The sequence below is a fragment of the Nelusetta ayraudi genome, unplaced genomic scaffold (genome assembly GCF_046127955.1).
Source record: "Nelusetta ayraudi isolate G7.1 ecotype Tasmania unplaced genomic scaffold, CSIRO-AGI_Nayr_v1 ptg000020l, whole genome shotgun sequence".
NCBI classification, from domain to species: domain Eukaryota; kingdom Metazoa; phylum Chordata; class Actinopteri; order Tetraodontiformes; family Monacanthidae; genus Nelusetta; species Nelusetta ayraudi.
The window spans coordinates 1,519,547-1,534,968 of NW_027466070.1; the positions used below are offsets into that span (position 1 = coordinate 1,519,547).

A 15,422-nucleotide genomic window follows, 5' to 3' on the forward strand; every position below is an offset into this window, starting at 1 on the left:
TGAAATGTTAACAGTAAATCTGTGTCGTTGATAGTGTCTAGTTTTATTTCTATAAAGCAATTTGAATTCCATGAAACATGCAATGCAGACAAATACAAAGTCCTCCATAATTGAATGCTAAACACACTTCACCTGCTTTATCAGTATGTTATTGTTTCAGTTGTTAATTGAATCAATGTTAAATGTGAATCATAACTTGCTGACTTTTATACATAAACAACAGCATACGAGAACATATATCTGGGATAATTTAACTGCGCTGAAAAGCATCTCTCAGTTAAATTACAGATACATCATAAAATAATAATAAAATAATAATACCATACAGAGTTAAATGTTGACCGGTCCTGACTGAACAGACTGATCAAAAACCAAGTGGAGGGAGAGAACATAGAAAGACAGCTTCCATGATATTTACAGCAATCACAAGAATCACCCTGCAACAAGATTTCCTTGAAGACCCAGATGTGTGGTGGGTTTATCTTTAAACCCACTGGTTTTCACCTAAATGCTGAACTCTGCACGCCATTGTCCCTTTGACACGGTCAAAACAATAAAGGGATTCTTGACGAGTTAAAAACACAACAGTGGCCTCCTTGTGTGAGAAGAAGGACAGCCTTGCGACTCCCTATTTGGGTTTGCTTCAAAGTCCACTGCATAGGATGAAAGATGCGCTTTACTGAAAACTTGGAATACAACTTTTTATTTCAGTGTGCAAGTCCTCTTTCCCTCCTTTCTGCATCTTTTTCTTATTTTAAATTCTGTTCAAGAAATTGTAATGTAACCATTTTTTCCTGGTGTTTTCTTTATCCTAATTTAATTAAGGGGGTTGGAATTTTTTTTGAGGGGGCGGGGGTGCATAAAATATTTGCATGTTTTCTTCCTGCATGCTAATAAAGTGACGGCATTTAAATAAAGTAATTTCAACCACTTTCTGGCCATAAAACCGCATCACAACATAATTGAACAGCTTGAGTTGAAAGAGTTCAATGATTGTTGTTGTTATTGGGGTTTTTTTACAAGGTTTGCCGATTTTTGTATTTCTGTGATTTCTTATGCAGTGATGTTGTGAGATGTTGAAGGAATCTCCGCTGAGGCCGACTTGACTGCAAAGGACTAAATGAATTGCGAACTAAGTACTATCTGGGGGCGGGGGAGGGGGAGTTAGCTCTCTCATACATAAGCAAACAATGCTTATTCATTACAAACCAGTCGGGCTCGAATAATGAAACCAATCTGATAAGGGATCAAAGCAATACTGGATCCTTGAGCTTTAGCACCTCTGAGTCGGAGCCAGCAGATGTTTCTCACCTGATGTGCCATGACGACATAAGGCAGGAGTCATAAAATGCGTGTCGCCTTTTCCTTCACATCGGGGGTCAATGAATACTTGTCTTTAAAATTCGCCCTTTTTGTTTCTAGCCAAAAGAGGCCTTGTATGAAAGAAATCAGCCATACAATCCATCAGATACCCCAGTGTTTTAGGTCACAATGACTTTGACTTTGCAAGTCTCCACCCTGCTGTCATCCCACAATCCTCCTCGTTCCTCATCTTTTTTTATTCAAAAAGAAATTCCCTTTTTTTTTTTTTATGTGGAACCACTTCCTGCAACTGTTTTCTCCAGGTGGCGTTCACCCTGATTTAATTAAGGCTGTTGCATATTTTGGTTGAGGCAAATATTTGCATGTCTTCTTCCTGCATGCTAACAGCGTGATAGCAGGTAAATAAAGTTTCAACCACCTCCTGACAATCAAACAGCATCACAACATACTTGACAAAGCTGCGTTTGAAGAGTTTATTTATTGGGTTTGTGGTTCGTGCGTTTTAGGTCACACTGACTTCGACTTTGCAGGTCTTCACACTGCTGTCATCCCACATATACAAAAGCCTCTTGTTTGGATAATACGACACCATTGCCAAGATCCCGCTGGAAGGCCTCAGATTCAGCCTCGCATCCTGCGGACTCTCCTCTCTCAAGTCGAAGGCGTACGTCACCCTTCTGTCCGTCTGCTCCGTCAAATACAGCACCCCGCACACGATGAAGGCGTTGCCCGCCTTCGCCGTGGGATAGTGCGTGTTGACGAGCAACTCCACGGAAAACGTGTCCGGGTCGAGCTTGGCAACCATCGTGTCGTCGTTTGTGTCCCCAGCAAAAATGACCCACAGCCCGTTTTCATCCGCGGCAAACTTGAAATACGTCTTGGAGTTGCGGAACAGATATGCCAGGCTGTGATACCTGCTGTTGGCCATGACCAGAGAGGTCTGCCTCCGAGTGTTCAGGTCAAATCTGCAGAACGTAAGACACCAACCGAGGGAGTTAGAGGAGCCGACGGGGGAACCTGTTACAGACCAGAATAGACATTCTAGAGGTCAGGACACTTCTCCTGTGACACGCAGACTCACTTTATGAGTCTGTTTGTTCCCCCGTTGTGAAAGTACAGAGACTCCTTATAGACCACATGACCGCAGCCCTGGTAGAACCTCCCCACGTCCACTGGTCGGCCGCCCTTGCTCTGAAACGTTGACGTGTTGCTGTGCACTGACACAAGTCGACCTGAGGCGCAAATGATTTTAGACACAAATCTCCTCTGTGTGTGTGTGTGTGTGTGTGTGTGTGTGTGTGTGGAAGCTGCCTTCCAAACAATGACCTGAGAAGTGATCAGCCAGCCAGAATCGACCGTCATCCAGTTGGGACGCATCTGACATCCAGGCTCCATAGGTGCTGTGCATGGGGATGGACGTCTCCGAGCATTTAATGCTCTTCACTCTGCACCCTGAAGGGAAGGACGGGGATAGATACTGTAGATAGATAGATAGATAGATAGATAGATAGATAGATAGATTGATTTTCTTTAATTACCAGTTTTCAGAGGTTCATCCGTCATGTGTTCAGTGTTGTTGGAGGGGTCTCTCTGTTGGTCCTGGTCTATAAAAGGAGGAGCTGTTTCAAAGTCATTAAAAAAGAAATACAGTTGACTACAAACATAAAAACAACAGATAGATAGATAGATTGATAGATTGATTGATTGATTTTCTTTAATTACCAGTTTTCAGAGGTTCATCAGTGATGTATTCAGTGTTGTTGGAGGGGTCTCTCTGCTGGTCCACTGAAGGAGGAGCTGTTAAAAGTTTTTTTTTTTTTTTTTTAAATACAGTTGAATACAAACATACAAACAACAGATAGACAGACAGACAGACAGATTGACTGACTAATTGATTGATTGATTGATTGATTGATTGATTGATTGATTGATTGATTGATTGATTGATTTTTAAATACCAGTTCTAAGAGGTTCATCCGTCATGTGTTCAGTGTTGTTGGAGGGGTCTCTCTGCTGGTCTACAGAAGGAGGAGCTGTTAAAAGTTATTTAAAAAATTACAAACATACCATCAATAGATAGATAGATAGATAGATAGATAGATAGATAGATAGCTTTTATGAAACTCGGTTTTTGGGTGTTATTAGAGATGACAATGTGTTGGAAGCCACATATAGAACATGTTAAAAAGAAATTGTCCAAATCTATTTCGGTTTTACATAAAACAAAGCATATACTTAATTAAAAAAAACTGCCTACATATATTGTATTTTTCCCTTCTGATGCCTTATATATATATATAAGGTTGGTTATCGTGAACCAACTACTTGTCTTTTAATTCAATCATCTGTTTTGAGATCTCATGACATTGTATATTTAAGAACACTTGAATGTGAACAAGAACATTCTTGTGGTTTTTCAAGAAATATTTAAGTTGATGGAAGGTAAATATCATTTAAGGGGATTGCTGATGTTTTCAAGTGGTGTGAAATACATGTGTGTCAGTGTTGGGAGTGAAATTATGGAATGGACTTAATGACTGTGTAATTATCTCTTAGAATATAGAAATACAATACAAGTCATTCATTCATTCATTCATTCATTCATTCATAGATAGATAGGTAGATAGATATATAGGTTTTTTTTTAATTACCAGTTTTCAGAGGTTCAGCAGTGATGTGTTCAGTGCTGTTGAAGGGGTCTCTCTGTTGGTCCTGGTCCATAGAAGGAGGAGCTGTTCAAAGTTATTTAAAAAAAAAAAAATACACTTGAATACCTACATTAATGGCAAACAAAAGCACTTTTTAATGTTACTCTTAATTTTTGAGCCACCTGTAATCGACGTAACCGGTGCCTCAGTCGCATTTTCTGCATTTCTGTCTTTCATGGTGTCCAGAAATTCATCGGGATAGAACAATGCAGACTCTGGGAGACAGAGGAACTGGTAAATCCTTTTTGACTTTACTTGCACGACTGAATGTTCATTTATATATTTAAATTTGGAAATCACACCTTCTTGATTATACGCTGTTTGATTTGCACTTTCATTGAAGGGCTCAGTGTGTTGACTCCCTTCTGGAAGGTAAAGGCCTGCTGATTGAAGGAAAAGGTTAGTTTCAGAGTTAAATGTACTTGGCTTGTGTTTTCTTCTGATGATATTTCAAAAGTGAGTTGATACCAGTTTGGATCGGCGCTGGAGTGACACTGTCTGAACTGCTGCCGTTCGTAACGTCAGGGGCGCTCCGGAGAGCAGCTGAGGTTGGAGCTGGAACAGCAAAACTTGGTCAAACTGGTTTGCACTGATGTTAACCCCATCCCCCCTTAATTGCCACACCTGTTTCCAAACTTCTGTCCAGTAGTTCCTTGTTGTCAGACACGTCTCTTCCTGGAGATGATGTCACAGGATCTGACAATAGATTGGAAATAAAGACATCAAGCACCATTGAAATTCCCTCATTTACTGATGTGAAAAGAAAGTCTATTCACCATGTTGTTCCCATCTCTCAGTTCCACCTGGACCCGACTTGCCATTGTGGACTGGAGCTGGGGAGGCTAAAGGAATATTAAAAGCACAAGGAAATCTAATTCACACCGAATTTGTTTTAATTAAAAATACACACAAAATAAAAACAACATATTTCAAATATTACACTAAAACCTTCACTGAGAGACCCTTCATTTCATTGATTTTCAGCACTACAAGTCAACAGATATGTAAAAAATATAATCAGGAAAATACTGCTTTTCTGCCTTAACAAGGTTAATATAAATAATGGAACATGAAATAATATTAAGCCATATTAAAGCATATCCAGGCAGACAGTTATGATTCATATCAAATGAACAGGACTCTTACCAGTGGACAAGAGATAATTAGTGGTTGTGTCCTCGAAGCTGTCACTCTCTCGGACGGCGGGAAGCAAAGCTACAGAATGAAACAAAACATAAACAAGACGTGTCTTAACTTTGTGTAGAAACAATTTGGAGCAGGACTCTCTCACGAGACACCATTATGTAAAAAATAAAAAAAAATAAAAATTCTCCACACTTGATATAAATCATTTTCTGGCTATGTTCTACCAGACAGCTCTGACTTTTGAATGACTAGAAATCCAAAACCAGGTTGAGCGACAGATTTGACTTCCAACCTGTGAAGAGCTCAGCTGGTCTGTCGGTGACATTCCCCCTGCTGGAGCTGCTTGGTGCGACCGGCTCCTCTTCCCTCAACACCCACCCTAGAAAACAAACACACGACTGTCTGACAGTGTTTCAAATGGGGAGACTGATGATGACTGTTGTACAGCGGAAATGCTGCTTTTCAATTCACTGTAGTGTTTTTTAGTATGTACTTCCTTCCATCCTCCTTCCTTCCGTTGTTATTTTATTTTTATTCATACGTCTATTCATTTTTTTCCTTCTACGTTTTATTCCAAGCGTGGTTTTAATAATTAAAAGAACCTTGGAACATATACCAACTCTTTTTTCTTTTCTCACCAGAAGCTTCACCGGCTTCCTGTTTTGTGTCTCCCACTGGCTGCCAGAAAGTAACATTAAGACCGTCTTGGGGCTCTGGAACAGATTGCAGCGCCTGCGATCCTGTGGGTAGGAAAGGTTTAGTGAGACAAATTTATTGATACAAATTCCAGGAGTTACAATACCTGTGAAGAAGTCTGCCGGAGCCTCTGTAACAGGCTCGACCCATCTGCTGCCCTCAGGCCTGCTGGGAGTGGTGCCTGGAGAAGGCGACGCCAACTCTGTGGGACAGGAAATAAGGTATTCAAGGTATTCATATTTTTATGGCCTATGAAATTGTGGCTGACAGGTCCTGACGCCCTGGTGGAAATTTAAAGGTCCTTTCATTATAAATCAAAAAACGAAATCACTTTCACAGACATTTGACCACACCCACACCGCCAGCTGTGTCCAGGATTTGGCTCCGCCCTTTGAGGCTGCCTTGTTTTTGTCTCCGTCCGAAGATGTGGCAGGTACAATAAAATATCAGAGTCGACTCTGAGGTTTTGGAGGGGAGTAAAACATGCTTTGTCTGAAGATCTGAACAGAACAGTTTTATTTTTTTTTTTAGCACCGCAGGTCACCAACAAGTAAAAGGTGCATTCCAGTGCTAGTGACTATAAAAGACATAATCATGAGCAACCAACTGCGTATGGATTGATCGATCGGTGATGAATGGCGTTAAAAGAGGAGCACCGCTTCCAATCATAGGACAAAAAATGCATTAGGACTCACTGCTGGGTTACAGGTAGCTGTTAGCCACTTAAGCTAGGCCCGAGCCAGAAGAACCTAGCGCAGCTTTCAGCCAGTGGCCACCAACGGGAAGCCCAGGCTGCTGGCTTCCAATCTGCGCTCTTGACGCACATGAAGCAGCTATGCTAGCAGCCAAGCGCGCAAAGCTAACCTAGTGCATAACCAAACGCTGAACAGGTTGTTGTTTTTTAATGATTCATGCTGTGCTGCTGCTCCACCAAGGTCTGACATGATAAATACAGATCTGACAATGGCTGATAATATGGAGCCTGCTTGGATTCCAATTGACTAAATTAGTCCGTAACTCTAATTATTCATTCATTCATTCATCTTCTATACCCGCTTATTCCTATTCAGGGTCACGGGGGGTCTGCTGGAGCCTCTCCCAGCTGTCTTAGGGCGAAGGCAGGGTGACACCCTGGACAAGTCGCCAGTTCATCGCAGTAACTCTAATCAAATACAGTAATATGGGGCAGTTTCTCACCATTTCCTGCTGTCCCTGTCGAGTTCTCCTCAAGGCTGAAGGCTTCAATGCTTTTAGTCCGGTCTGGATAAAGAAGTGCTGGGGAGTGAAACAAGAGGAATGAGTGAAAAGCACCTTTAGCAGAGGTGTGAGATTTTTCTTTTATATTACGAAACACATTGCGTGCCTGCCAAAATATCCCACACTTTTGCAGCAATGGGATAATTGGAGGTTCCGTTCTTGCCCTCTGAATGGATTAATCCTGGGGAGAAAAGACCAGCACAGGTTTTTAGAGAGTAAATGTCACGACAGCAGCACATTTAATAGACGAGTCAATGCTTGTCAGGTTTTGGTACCTCGCTCTGGAGGGTTCTCAGAAAAAGTGGCATTCAGTAGGTCGTCTCCATCATGGGCCACATGGGATGTAAATGATTCTGAGAGATTTGCAATAAAGGTCAGGGGAAAAGAAGCAGGTCGATTATCAATATTACTATTATTATTCACAGACTTGGCAGAGACATTTAACATCCCCATTGATTTCAACTGAAGATGCAAATCAGACGCACTGGTCCGGTCTGATGTGTCTCTGCTGATGTTTGCACTCGTCAGCGTGTCTTCTTCAGGAAACTCTTCTCTGACACTTGCGTTTCTCTCGCCATTGTATTGACAAGCTGGACAGATGGGACCTGCAGGTCCAGGTGGACCTGGTGGACCTGGAGGACCTGGTGGACCCCTTGCACAGGAGGGACCTTAAAATTAAAGCAACCACAAGGCGAGATTTTAATGGGACCATCAGATGAAGAGATAAAGAGAGGTGAGATGAGATGAGGTGAGATGAAGTGGCCTCTCACCTCTAACCAGAGTGTCGTTGCAGGGTTCTCCGTCCAGCCGAGTGGGACCAGGCTTCCCTTGAGGTCCAGGTTCCCCCTTTACACCTGGAGGTCCTGGACAGTGACAGCTGTAATCTTTAGTTCAAAAATCTAATTTGAATGAAAAAAGACTAAACTAAAATGAAAGAAAGAACAGGATTGTTGTGAGACTGAGCAGGAGGCATAAATAACTGTTTAACGACCCGGCCAAGGGAGTGACATCATGTTGTTCATTGGCGCCCCGGGGTTTTATAACTGTTACCTACCATTTAGGTAACATTTAGTGTGTGTGTGTGTGTGTGTGTGTGTGTGTGTGTGTGTGTGTTCCTCCAAATGCGATGCAGGGACACATTTGTCTCACCCTTTCGACCTTGTTTTCCCGCTGGCCCGGGCTCACCCTGTGGTCCTTGTGGACCCGGCAAACCTTACAAGTAAAGTAAATGCACATTTACTATTTTATTTATTTAATGTAAACGCATCGAGTGGAGAATTTTCTAGTATTACCTGGTGGTCCGGGTGGTCCTGTGGAAGGAGCACAAAATCAACATTAGAGCATTATTAGGGATAAAAATGCTGAATTTCAACTTGCGTGTGTTTAGCAGCAGAGTAACAAAAACACTACTGGATGTCACCTGTGATACATGCTCCTCTGGACTTGTTACACAACTCCATCAAAGCCTTTACCTGAAAAAAAAAAAAAAAAAGAAGAGGGACAGAGATAAGGCTGTTTATGGTCAGAGTTGACTGAGCTGACTTGCAATATCTGGCAGCAGTTTCATTTAATAAATTAAGAATCGATGACAAACAAAACATTAGCGTGACTGAAGCAAAAGTTGCCTCACATCAAAGAAAACCATTAAAAAAAAAAGAGTAATAAAACTGAAAAATAACCTTGAGACACATGGCTGGTTCTACTTGTGTGGTACTTAATATTTACTTCATGCAGGTGTTGTGAACACCGGAGCATTTTTGTTGTTTTTTTTTAGAAAGAATAAGAATAAAAAACTAAATCAAATCAAAGAAAAGAAGAATCCAAATGGTTTGGAAAAAGTAAAAAAAAAAAAAAAAGAAAAGAAAAAAAACTTGTCAAAACTTGACTCATATCAACAACAACAGAAATGCAGCTGTTGTGATGACAGCTGAAGGAGCTGCAGGCAGAACAGCTTCTTAATTTCCCCACCACAGAAAATAACAGTAAAAAATGAAATACTTTCACAGGGCGGGAAAACAAGCTACAGTAAAGAATGATGGTAAAAAAAAAAAGTTTTGGTGTCTTACAGGAACGAGGGAGTAGGTCATCATCACCATCATGTCCATGTCCTCTTGACCCTGAGATGCTGCTGCTGCTGCTGCTGCTGCTGCTGCTGTTCCGTTCTCCTGCCTCCTGCTGCGCTGGAGGACCCTCAGCTCTGCCGCCTCCTCCTGCGTCCCGCACCTCCACGACACCTCGCGGATCTGCGCGTCCAGCCGCAGCAGCTCCTCCGCCAGGTGCCTCTGTCGCGCCAGCAGGTAGATCCAACCTGCCGCGCTGAGGAGCAGCAGAGCGCAGGCCGCCACCGCCGCCGCCGCCAGCAGCAGCACCTTCCACCACGGCGGCATACTGTTTTCCCCCCTCGGCTTCTGTCCTCGGCTGCAGACGGCCTCCGCAGCTCACGGGCTCGTGCAGAGCGTGGCTCAACGGCGGCCAAACAAATGAGGCTGCCGGAGAGGATTGAAACAAGTCATATTCCGTCTGTGCCTGTGTGTGTGTGTGTGTGTGTGTGTGTGTGTGTGTATGTGAAGGCGGAACCACGTGACGCATTGCGTAACAAGGAGCATCTGGAGGGAAACGCTCCAAGTCCATAAGCAGCGGCTGATGGACATATTTCCGCAGTGACACATCCTGCAGCGCAGACAGTGCAGCGCCTCTCATCATCACGATGATGACCCACCCCCCCAATCCGCAGCCTCCGCCCCAGCCCTCCTCCCTCGTCTCAACATTGTCGGGCCGTCCCACACAAAATTACATGGAAGCGGAATAAATAAGTTGGCAACAAAGGGCAACATTGAGCAGGAGCCACAGTAGGAGCCTTGATGGCAGGATCAGAGGCAGACTGCAGATGTGTTGCATGCATGCGTGTGGGCGTGTGTCAAATTCTCCTTTCCGATAAACACATTTGATGCATTGTTGTCATGAAAGCGTTGCATCGCCCAGCTGCGTGCGTGTGCTTTAGAAAGCGCCCGGCGTCAAACGAGGTGTTTGGACCCCCGGTGCTGGGGTTTAAAACTGTCAAGATTGTCAGTCAAACTCCAAGTGCAGACTCCTGGCTGTGAGTAAGTCTCCTCCAATAAAACGTCATCACTTTTGATCAATGTTCATTTCATTCCAAAGTGTCAGAGCCAGAAGTCCGCCTCCAAATCAAACTCATTAAGGCTCCCACTTCTAAAGACAGCCTCTTGTTCCTCTCTGTCCTCTTTTTGTGGCACTGACTAAAATCCCTTTGTGCTTTTCAGACAGGTCAGTGTGACCCAACTGATTCATTTCCTTCCTGAATGGATTCATCAGTTGGTTGAATTGGTCGGGGGGAGACGAAAGTGGGGGGGGGGGGGGGGGGGCTTCTTTCTTACAAAACAAACCCTGAGAAGAAAATAATAATAAGGAGCGAGTACAGCTAGTTAGAGAGCAGCGGGCTTCTCATTCTTGGAAAACTCGGCCTGCCTTTTTGGAAGCCTTTTTGGAAGCGGATCCATGCTTTTTCGTGACGTACAATGTTATCTTCTCCACCATGCAGTGGTACTTGTAACCCTCGAAGTGGCAGTGTTCCTAAGCAACCAGTTGAATGAAGGCTGCGCTGAGGATTTATAAACACTGGAAGAAGTGGGATTGGACTGGTAGAGCGCCGGTGCAACCTTCAAGGAGAGCCCGCTGCAAACTCCACCGGGAAAGACGGACGAAGGGGAAGAGGCAGAGGTGAGTCTTGTTCGTCTCTTTGGAACTGTGCAAATGAGTCTCTTTTTGAAGTCTGCGCACATGGCACACAAAATATTCAACCGAAATCAAAAATTGCTGCCATCTATTTTTCTATGTTCATCTTTAAAACTGTCGATCTTGTTTTAAACGTAAGCAAGCGGATCTGGTTCAACCCAGGTATTGTATTTGCATTGGTTTGCCCCCATATGAAATTAGACAACATATTCAGAACACGATTTATGATTGAGGTCATATTTTGGGGCAGATCACCCTTTCATTTTTTAGTTTGAATCAAATTTTCCACTTTGTCATCACAAAGTGGAAAAAATGTGCAATTACAAAGAGCGAAACGTCGAAATTAACAGGAAAACAATTTGACGTGATTAAAGTGAGATTAATAAGACAAAGGGGTGCCTGTGTTCCGAAGGGGGGGGGGGGGGGGGAGAAAAGAAAAAAAGCTCCATGTGGGTGTGTTTGTGTGGGTGTGTTTGGACATCTCATGTGTCACAGCGCCAAGGTACACTCTCACCCTGAGGGACAAGAGATTTGGCAGAGACGGGGGAAACGCATTCCGTCTTTTTGGGCAAAACAACCGCCTCGTCTATTGGTCGGTGAGTCGGCGCTGCCTTTGAAGCGAGATGCTGCCGGCGGAGACGTTTCCCAGCGTCCTCAAGGCATCCGAGGTCACCACCCCGCTGCTGCTGCTGCTGCTGCTGCTGCTGCTGCTCTACACCACCTGGATTCGCGGGAAACAGACTCGTCTGCCAGGTAACCAGACTCCCTTCGGGCCGGACCGCCGGGGCGAGGCGGTGACACCACAAGCTCACACACGCTGTGGGATCTTCCGACTCTGACGGAGCAGCCGAAAGCACTTGAAACAGAACTATAGGTTTCTAGGAAACAATGTATTTAGCCCTCTGTTTACAGTCTGCAGCTAAAAATACTGGGTTCTTAGCTTCCTGAAGCGGCGCTGGTCCTTCCAAATTTTTGGAAGGAGACAAAACAGAGGGCGGAATGAAAAAAAGATCGCTATCGGGGAGGTATTTGAGCCCTTTGTGACATCACGCCACACTGATTTTACAGCCTGTGCATTCAGTGGACTTTTCTCACTTTGTGGATTTCCCTGACTGATTAGTGAAAAATATTCTGTTCAAGAATTTAAAAAAAATGGATTCACACATATTGACTTGTGATTTGGGATCTGTTGGACCAGGTCCATCCTACTTGGCAGGACTGGGTCCCATCCTCTCCTATGGCAGGTTCATCTGGACCGGCATCGGAACCGCCTGCAACTACTACAACAACAAGTACGGTAGCTTGGTGCGCGTGTGGATCAACGGGGAGGAGACCATCATCCTGAGCCGGCACGTCCTCTGTCTCCATCTGCATCGCCTCTCCAAGACGAGCTGTGACTGACAGGTCGCGTGACCACCGGCTACTGTTGCAGGTCGTCGGCGGTGTACCACGTCCTGAAGAGCGCCTACTACACGGCCCGATTCGGCAGCAAACACGGACTGGAGTGTGTCGGGATGCAAGGACGGGGGATCATTTTCAACAGCGACCTCCTGCTATGGAGACAAGCGAGGGCATATTTTTCCAAAGGTAAGTAATTTTTTTTTTATTATATACAGCATATACATGCTTAAAGGTTGCATGGTCTTTAATCACTTTTGTGTTTGAAAACAAAGCACTGTTGTGCTATATATATATATATATATATATATATATACATATATACATACATATATGGTCAATCTATCTATCTATGTAAACAGCTTCAACTGCTTTTCATCCCAGAGATCAGAGAAGCCATGTTTTGTTAATTGTTGACGATATAAACATAATTAATATAGGAAATCTCTATCACCTGAAATCAGATCACCTTTGCATATTTGGACCTTTGTTCAGAGCCATCAACAAAACATTGTCGGTTTGTAGCTTCTTGCTAAAGAGAAGGAAGGTCTCTGGGAATGGAACACCCTGGCCAAAGGTGCCTTTGGTGACATCACAAAGGGCTCATTGTGAGTCTTTTTGGACACGCTCATTGAAAAGCGACATAAAGAGAAGAGAACAAAGGACTTGCAGCTTGGTGCTGCGTTCAAGTTTTTTCAACTTTTTCAACACTGCCGGACCTTTAACAAGCTGTGAATCTGAATGCCTGGCTTCCTCCCACGTCTCTCAGCTCTGACGGGCCCCAGCCTCCAGAGGACAGTTGGGGTGTGCGTCAGCGCCACCACCGAACACCTGGACCGCCTGCAGGAGATGACCGACACCTCCGGACACGTGAACTCCCTCAACCTGCTGAGAGCCATCGTGGTGGACATCTCCAACAGGCTGTTCCTGCGGGTTCCCCTCAACGGTCGGCCTGGATCAGCATTAATTAACCCCTGCTTTTACACTCCCCCACCGCCAGCACCGCTCATTCTGCGGTTGTGTCCTTGTTGTCGTGCAGAAAAGGAGCTGCTGGAGAAGATCCACAGCTACTTCGAGAGCTGGCAGACGGTCCTCATACAGCCCGACCTGTTCTTTAGGATCGGATGGCTGTTCAACAAGCACAAGAAGGCGGCGTAAGATCTCACGCCTGACGCAGCATCTAGTCTCGGCGTTCCCACGCGCGGCCTCATCCAAACACTTTCCACCGACAGGCAGGAGCTCCAGGACGCCATAGAGAACCTGCTCGACGTCAAGAAGAAGATGATACAGGAGTCGGACAAGCTGGACGAGGAGCTGGACTTTGCCACCGAGCTGATCTTTGCCCAGGTTGGTCTGCTAAAGTGGCGCTCGCCGCATATCAGCTGGCTTCCGATCTCTCTCTCTCTCTCTCTCTCTCTCTCTCTGATTTCCCGACCAGGAGCTGGGCGAGCTGTCGGCAGACAACGTGCGGCAGTGCGTGCTGGAGATGGTGATCGCCGCTCCCGACACGCTCTCCATCAGCCTCTTCTTCATGCTGATGCTGCTGAAGCAGAACCCAGACGTGGAGCTGAAGATCGTGGAGGAGATGTGCGCCGTCATGGGTACACTGAGACTCTCAAGGTCATCAGATAAGACGCAGGAGGCCTCCTAATCATGTCTCTCCACCTTTCACCCCCCCCACCCCAAGGCGAGACAGCAACGGAGGAGACGGACTACCAGAGCCTGAAGGTGATGGAGAGCTTCATCAACGAGTGCATGAGGTTCCACCCGGTAGTGGACTTCACCATGAGGAGAGCGCTGGAGGACGACACCATCGAGGGGGTCAGGATCTCCAAAGGAACCAACATCATCCTGAACACCGGCCGCATGCACAAGACCGAGTTCTTCCCCAAAGGAAATGAGTTCAGCCTGACTAACTTTGAGAGAGCAGTGAGTAGCAGGAGATCACCTGTCTACAGAGTAATTCAAAACCAAAAAAAAACACAAAACAAGGCTTAAGTCTTTTTTTTTTTTTTCCCCCTGCAGGTGCCCAACCGTTTCTTCCAGCCCTTCGGCTGCGGGCCTCGCTCCTGCGTGGGCAAACACATCGCCATGGTGATGATGAAGGCCATCCTGGTCACCCTGCTCTCCCGCTTCACCGTGTGTCCTTGGCGAGGACGCACACTCGACAGCATCAAGCAGACCAACAACCTGTCGCAGCAGCCGGTGGAGGACAAGGACAGCCTGGCCATGCGCTTCATCCCCCGGCAAACACCGCTGCAGGGCCGCCGCCACCGCTGAGAGAGCAGCGGCGTGCGCACAAAACTGTAGAGATGAGCACAGCAAGGCACTAAACTCTCTGTGATTATTGCAACATTTTGGGGATTTGGGATTTTGTACGTTTCCGGCCAAAATTCTGAGAGGGCATTCTGGGCAAATTAGCCTGTATGCTTATTTATAAAAACTCTTAGCATTTCCAAATCCTGTGGGTAAAACCAAGGTCAACTTTCTAAGCAACGCGCTTCTTATCATTGCGCAACAGAATTTAACTTACATTTACATAAAAAGTTGGTTATCACAATAAAACAAAAGTAAACATTTCTGAGGGGCCTTGCTGTGAACCAGCAAGGCAGGTTAAATACTGTCTTACTTTAGTCTCACTTCATGGTTTAGGGGGTTGTGCTTGAGAAAAAAGAAAAGACAAAAAGAAAGCACTCCCCAACCTTAGACTGTGTGCAATGTGTAAATGTAAACGTTACGCTTCATAATAACAATAAAAATGATGTTCAGCTGCGATAAGACCAACATTTAATTTACATCGAGGGAGAATGCCCCCGCTGGACAAACTCTGTAATGACACCAAATTCAACAGACCAAAGCCTTTATTTAGTTGGATATCGTATGTGTGTATTTTCTGAAGCTCTAACATCTGTATCTCTTTAGTTTAGGATCTGTCGATGGGTGATGGCACATTTTAGTCACTAGAGATAAGAAATATATGACAGAGTTAGCTTAAGTTAACTGTAAACAATGTTAGCCGCAGTTGTTTTCAATGTCTTTTGCAAAAAGAGCATTTGCTTTTTCTGTAAATAAAATGAAACAAATGAAACTCTGACTGAATTTGCAAGTCAGTTTATTCATAATTTAACAGATTGTAGTGAC

General features: G+C 44.8%; 2 protein-coding genes and 2 long non-coding RNA genes across 10 annotated transcripts; 3 read left to right on the forward strand and 1 right to left on the reverse strand.

Annotated features, from left to right (window-relative positions):
- Nucleotides 1-1,782: 1,782 nt before the first annotated feature.
- LOC142888844 (uncharacterized) lies at nt 1,783-9,671 on the reverse strand. Of its 6 annotated transcripts, none has more exons than XM_076027296.1 (25): nt 9,197-9,671; nt 8,551-8,602; nt 8,423-8,440; nt 8,280-8,342; nt 7,901-7,984; nt 7,616-7,798; nt 7,406-7,483; nt 7,237-7,311; nt 7,071-7,148; nt 5,980-6,075; nt 5,816-5,917; nt 5,470-5,556; nt 5,178-5,246; nt 4,808-4,873; nt 4,656-4,727; nt 4,500-4,586; nt 4,334-4,414; nt 4,154-4,246; nt 3,975-4,055; nt 3,282-3,356; nt 3,046-3,120; nt 2,862-2,942; nt 2,650-2,775; nt 2,405-2,555; nt 1,783-2,288 (listed from the first exon to the last, which is right to left on the reverse strand). In XM_076027296.1, exons 1-25 carry the CDS (start codon nt 9,515-9,517, stop codon nt 1,826-1,828), a joined length of 2,757 nt encoding a protein of 918 aa, XP_075883411.1. In that variant the 5' UTR covers nt 9,518-9,671; the 3' UTR covers nt 1,783-1,825. The 6 variants fall into 6 exon arrangements, with proteins under 6 accessions (XP_075883411.1, XP_075883410.1, XP_075883412.1 ...); XM_076027295.1 differs by having other exon boundaries at nt 4,334-4,411; nt 7,901-7,993; XM_076027297.1 differs by having other exon boundaries at nt 3,282-3,341; nt 7,901-7,993.
- Nucleotides 4,138-6,093, forward strand: LOC142888850 (uncharacterized). Its single transcript, XR_012926745.1, has 3 exons — nt 4,138-4,265; nt 5,819-5,932; nt 6,037-6,093. It is a non-coding gene; the product is annotated as an uncharacterized LOC142888850 (long non-coding RNA).
- LOC142888849 (uncharacterized) lies at nt 6,158-9,356 on the forward strand. Its single transcript, XR_012926744.1, has 4 exons — nt 6,158-6,306; nt 7,721-7,863; nt 8,263-8,354; nt 9,199-9,356. It is a non-coding gene; the product is annotated as an uncharacterized LOC142888849 (long non-coding RNA).
- A 1,016-nt stretch (nt 9,672-10,687) lies between the features above and the next one.
- Nucleotides 10,688-15,375, forward strand: LOC142888847 (aromatase-like). 2 transcript variants are annotated; one of them, XM_076027303.1, is made up of 9 exons: nt 10,688-10,868; nt 11,379-11,636; nt 12,082-12,224; nt 12,308-12,470; nt 13,051-13,435; nt 13,514-13,628; nt 13,720-13,882; nt 13,969-14,210; nt 14,307-15,375. In XM_076027303.1, the coding sequence occupies exons 2-9, from the start codon at nt 11,507-11,509 to the stop codon at nt 14,559-14,561; spliced, it is 1,596 nt and encodes a 531-aa protein (XP_075883418.1). In that variant the 5' UTR covers nt 10,688-10,868; nt 11,379-11,506; the 3' UTR covers nt 14,562-15,375. The 2 variants fall into 2 exon arrangements, with proteins under 2 accessions (XP_075883418.1, XP_075883419.1); XM_076027304.1 differs by lacking the exon at nt 10,688-10,868 and having other exon boundaries at nt 11,293-11,636; nt 13,051-13,227; nt 13,321-13,435.
- The last annotated feature ends 47 nt before the right edge of the window (nt 15,376-15,422 follow it).

Excerpts from the sequence above, each read along its gene's own strand:
- LOC142888844 (XM_076027294.1), bottom strand. The coding sequence starts at position 9,517 with ATGCCGCCGTGGTGGAAGGTGCTGCTGCTGGCGGCGGCGGCGGTGGCG. Across the intron at positions 4,415-4,499 it reads TCCAGCGCCGATCCAAACTG|CAGGCCTTTACCTTCCAGAA; the intron begins GTATCAACTCAC and ends TCCTTCAATCAG. Across the intron at positions 2,776-2,861 it reads GGATGAACCTCTGAAAACTG|GGTGCAGAGTGAAGAGCATT; the intron begins GTAATTAAAGAA and ends CCTTCCCTTCAG.
- LOC142888847 (XM_076027303.1), top strand. The coding sequence starts at position 11,507 with ATGCTGCCGGCGGAGACGTTTCCCAGCGTCCTCAAGGCATCCGAGGTC. Across the intron at positions 12,225-12,307 it reads ACGGGGAGGAGACCATCATC|TGTTGCAGGTCGTCGGCGGT; the intron begins CTGAGCCGGCAC and ends ACCACCGGCTAC. Across the intron at positions 13,629-13,719 it reads CCGAGCTGATCTTTGCCCAG|GAGCTGGGCGAGCTGTCGGC; the intron begins GTTGGTCTGCTA and ends TTTCCCGACCAG.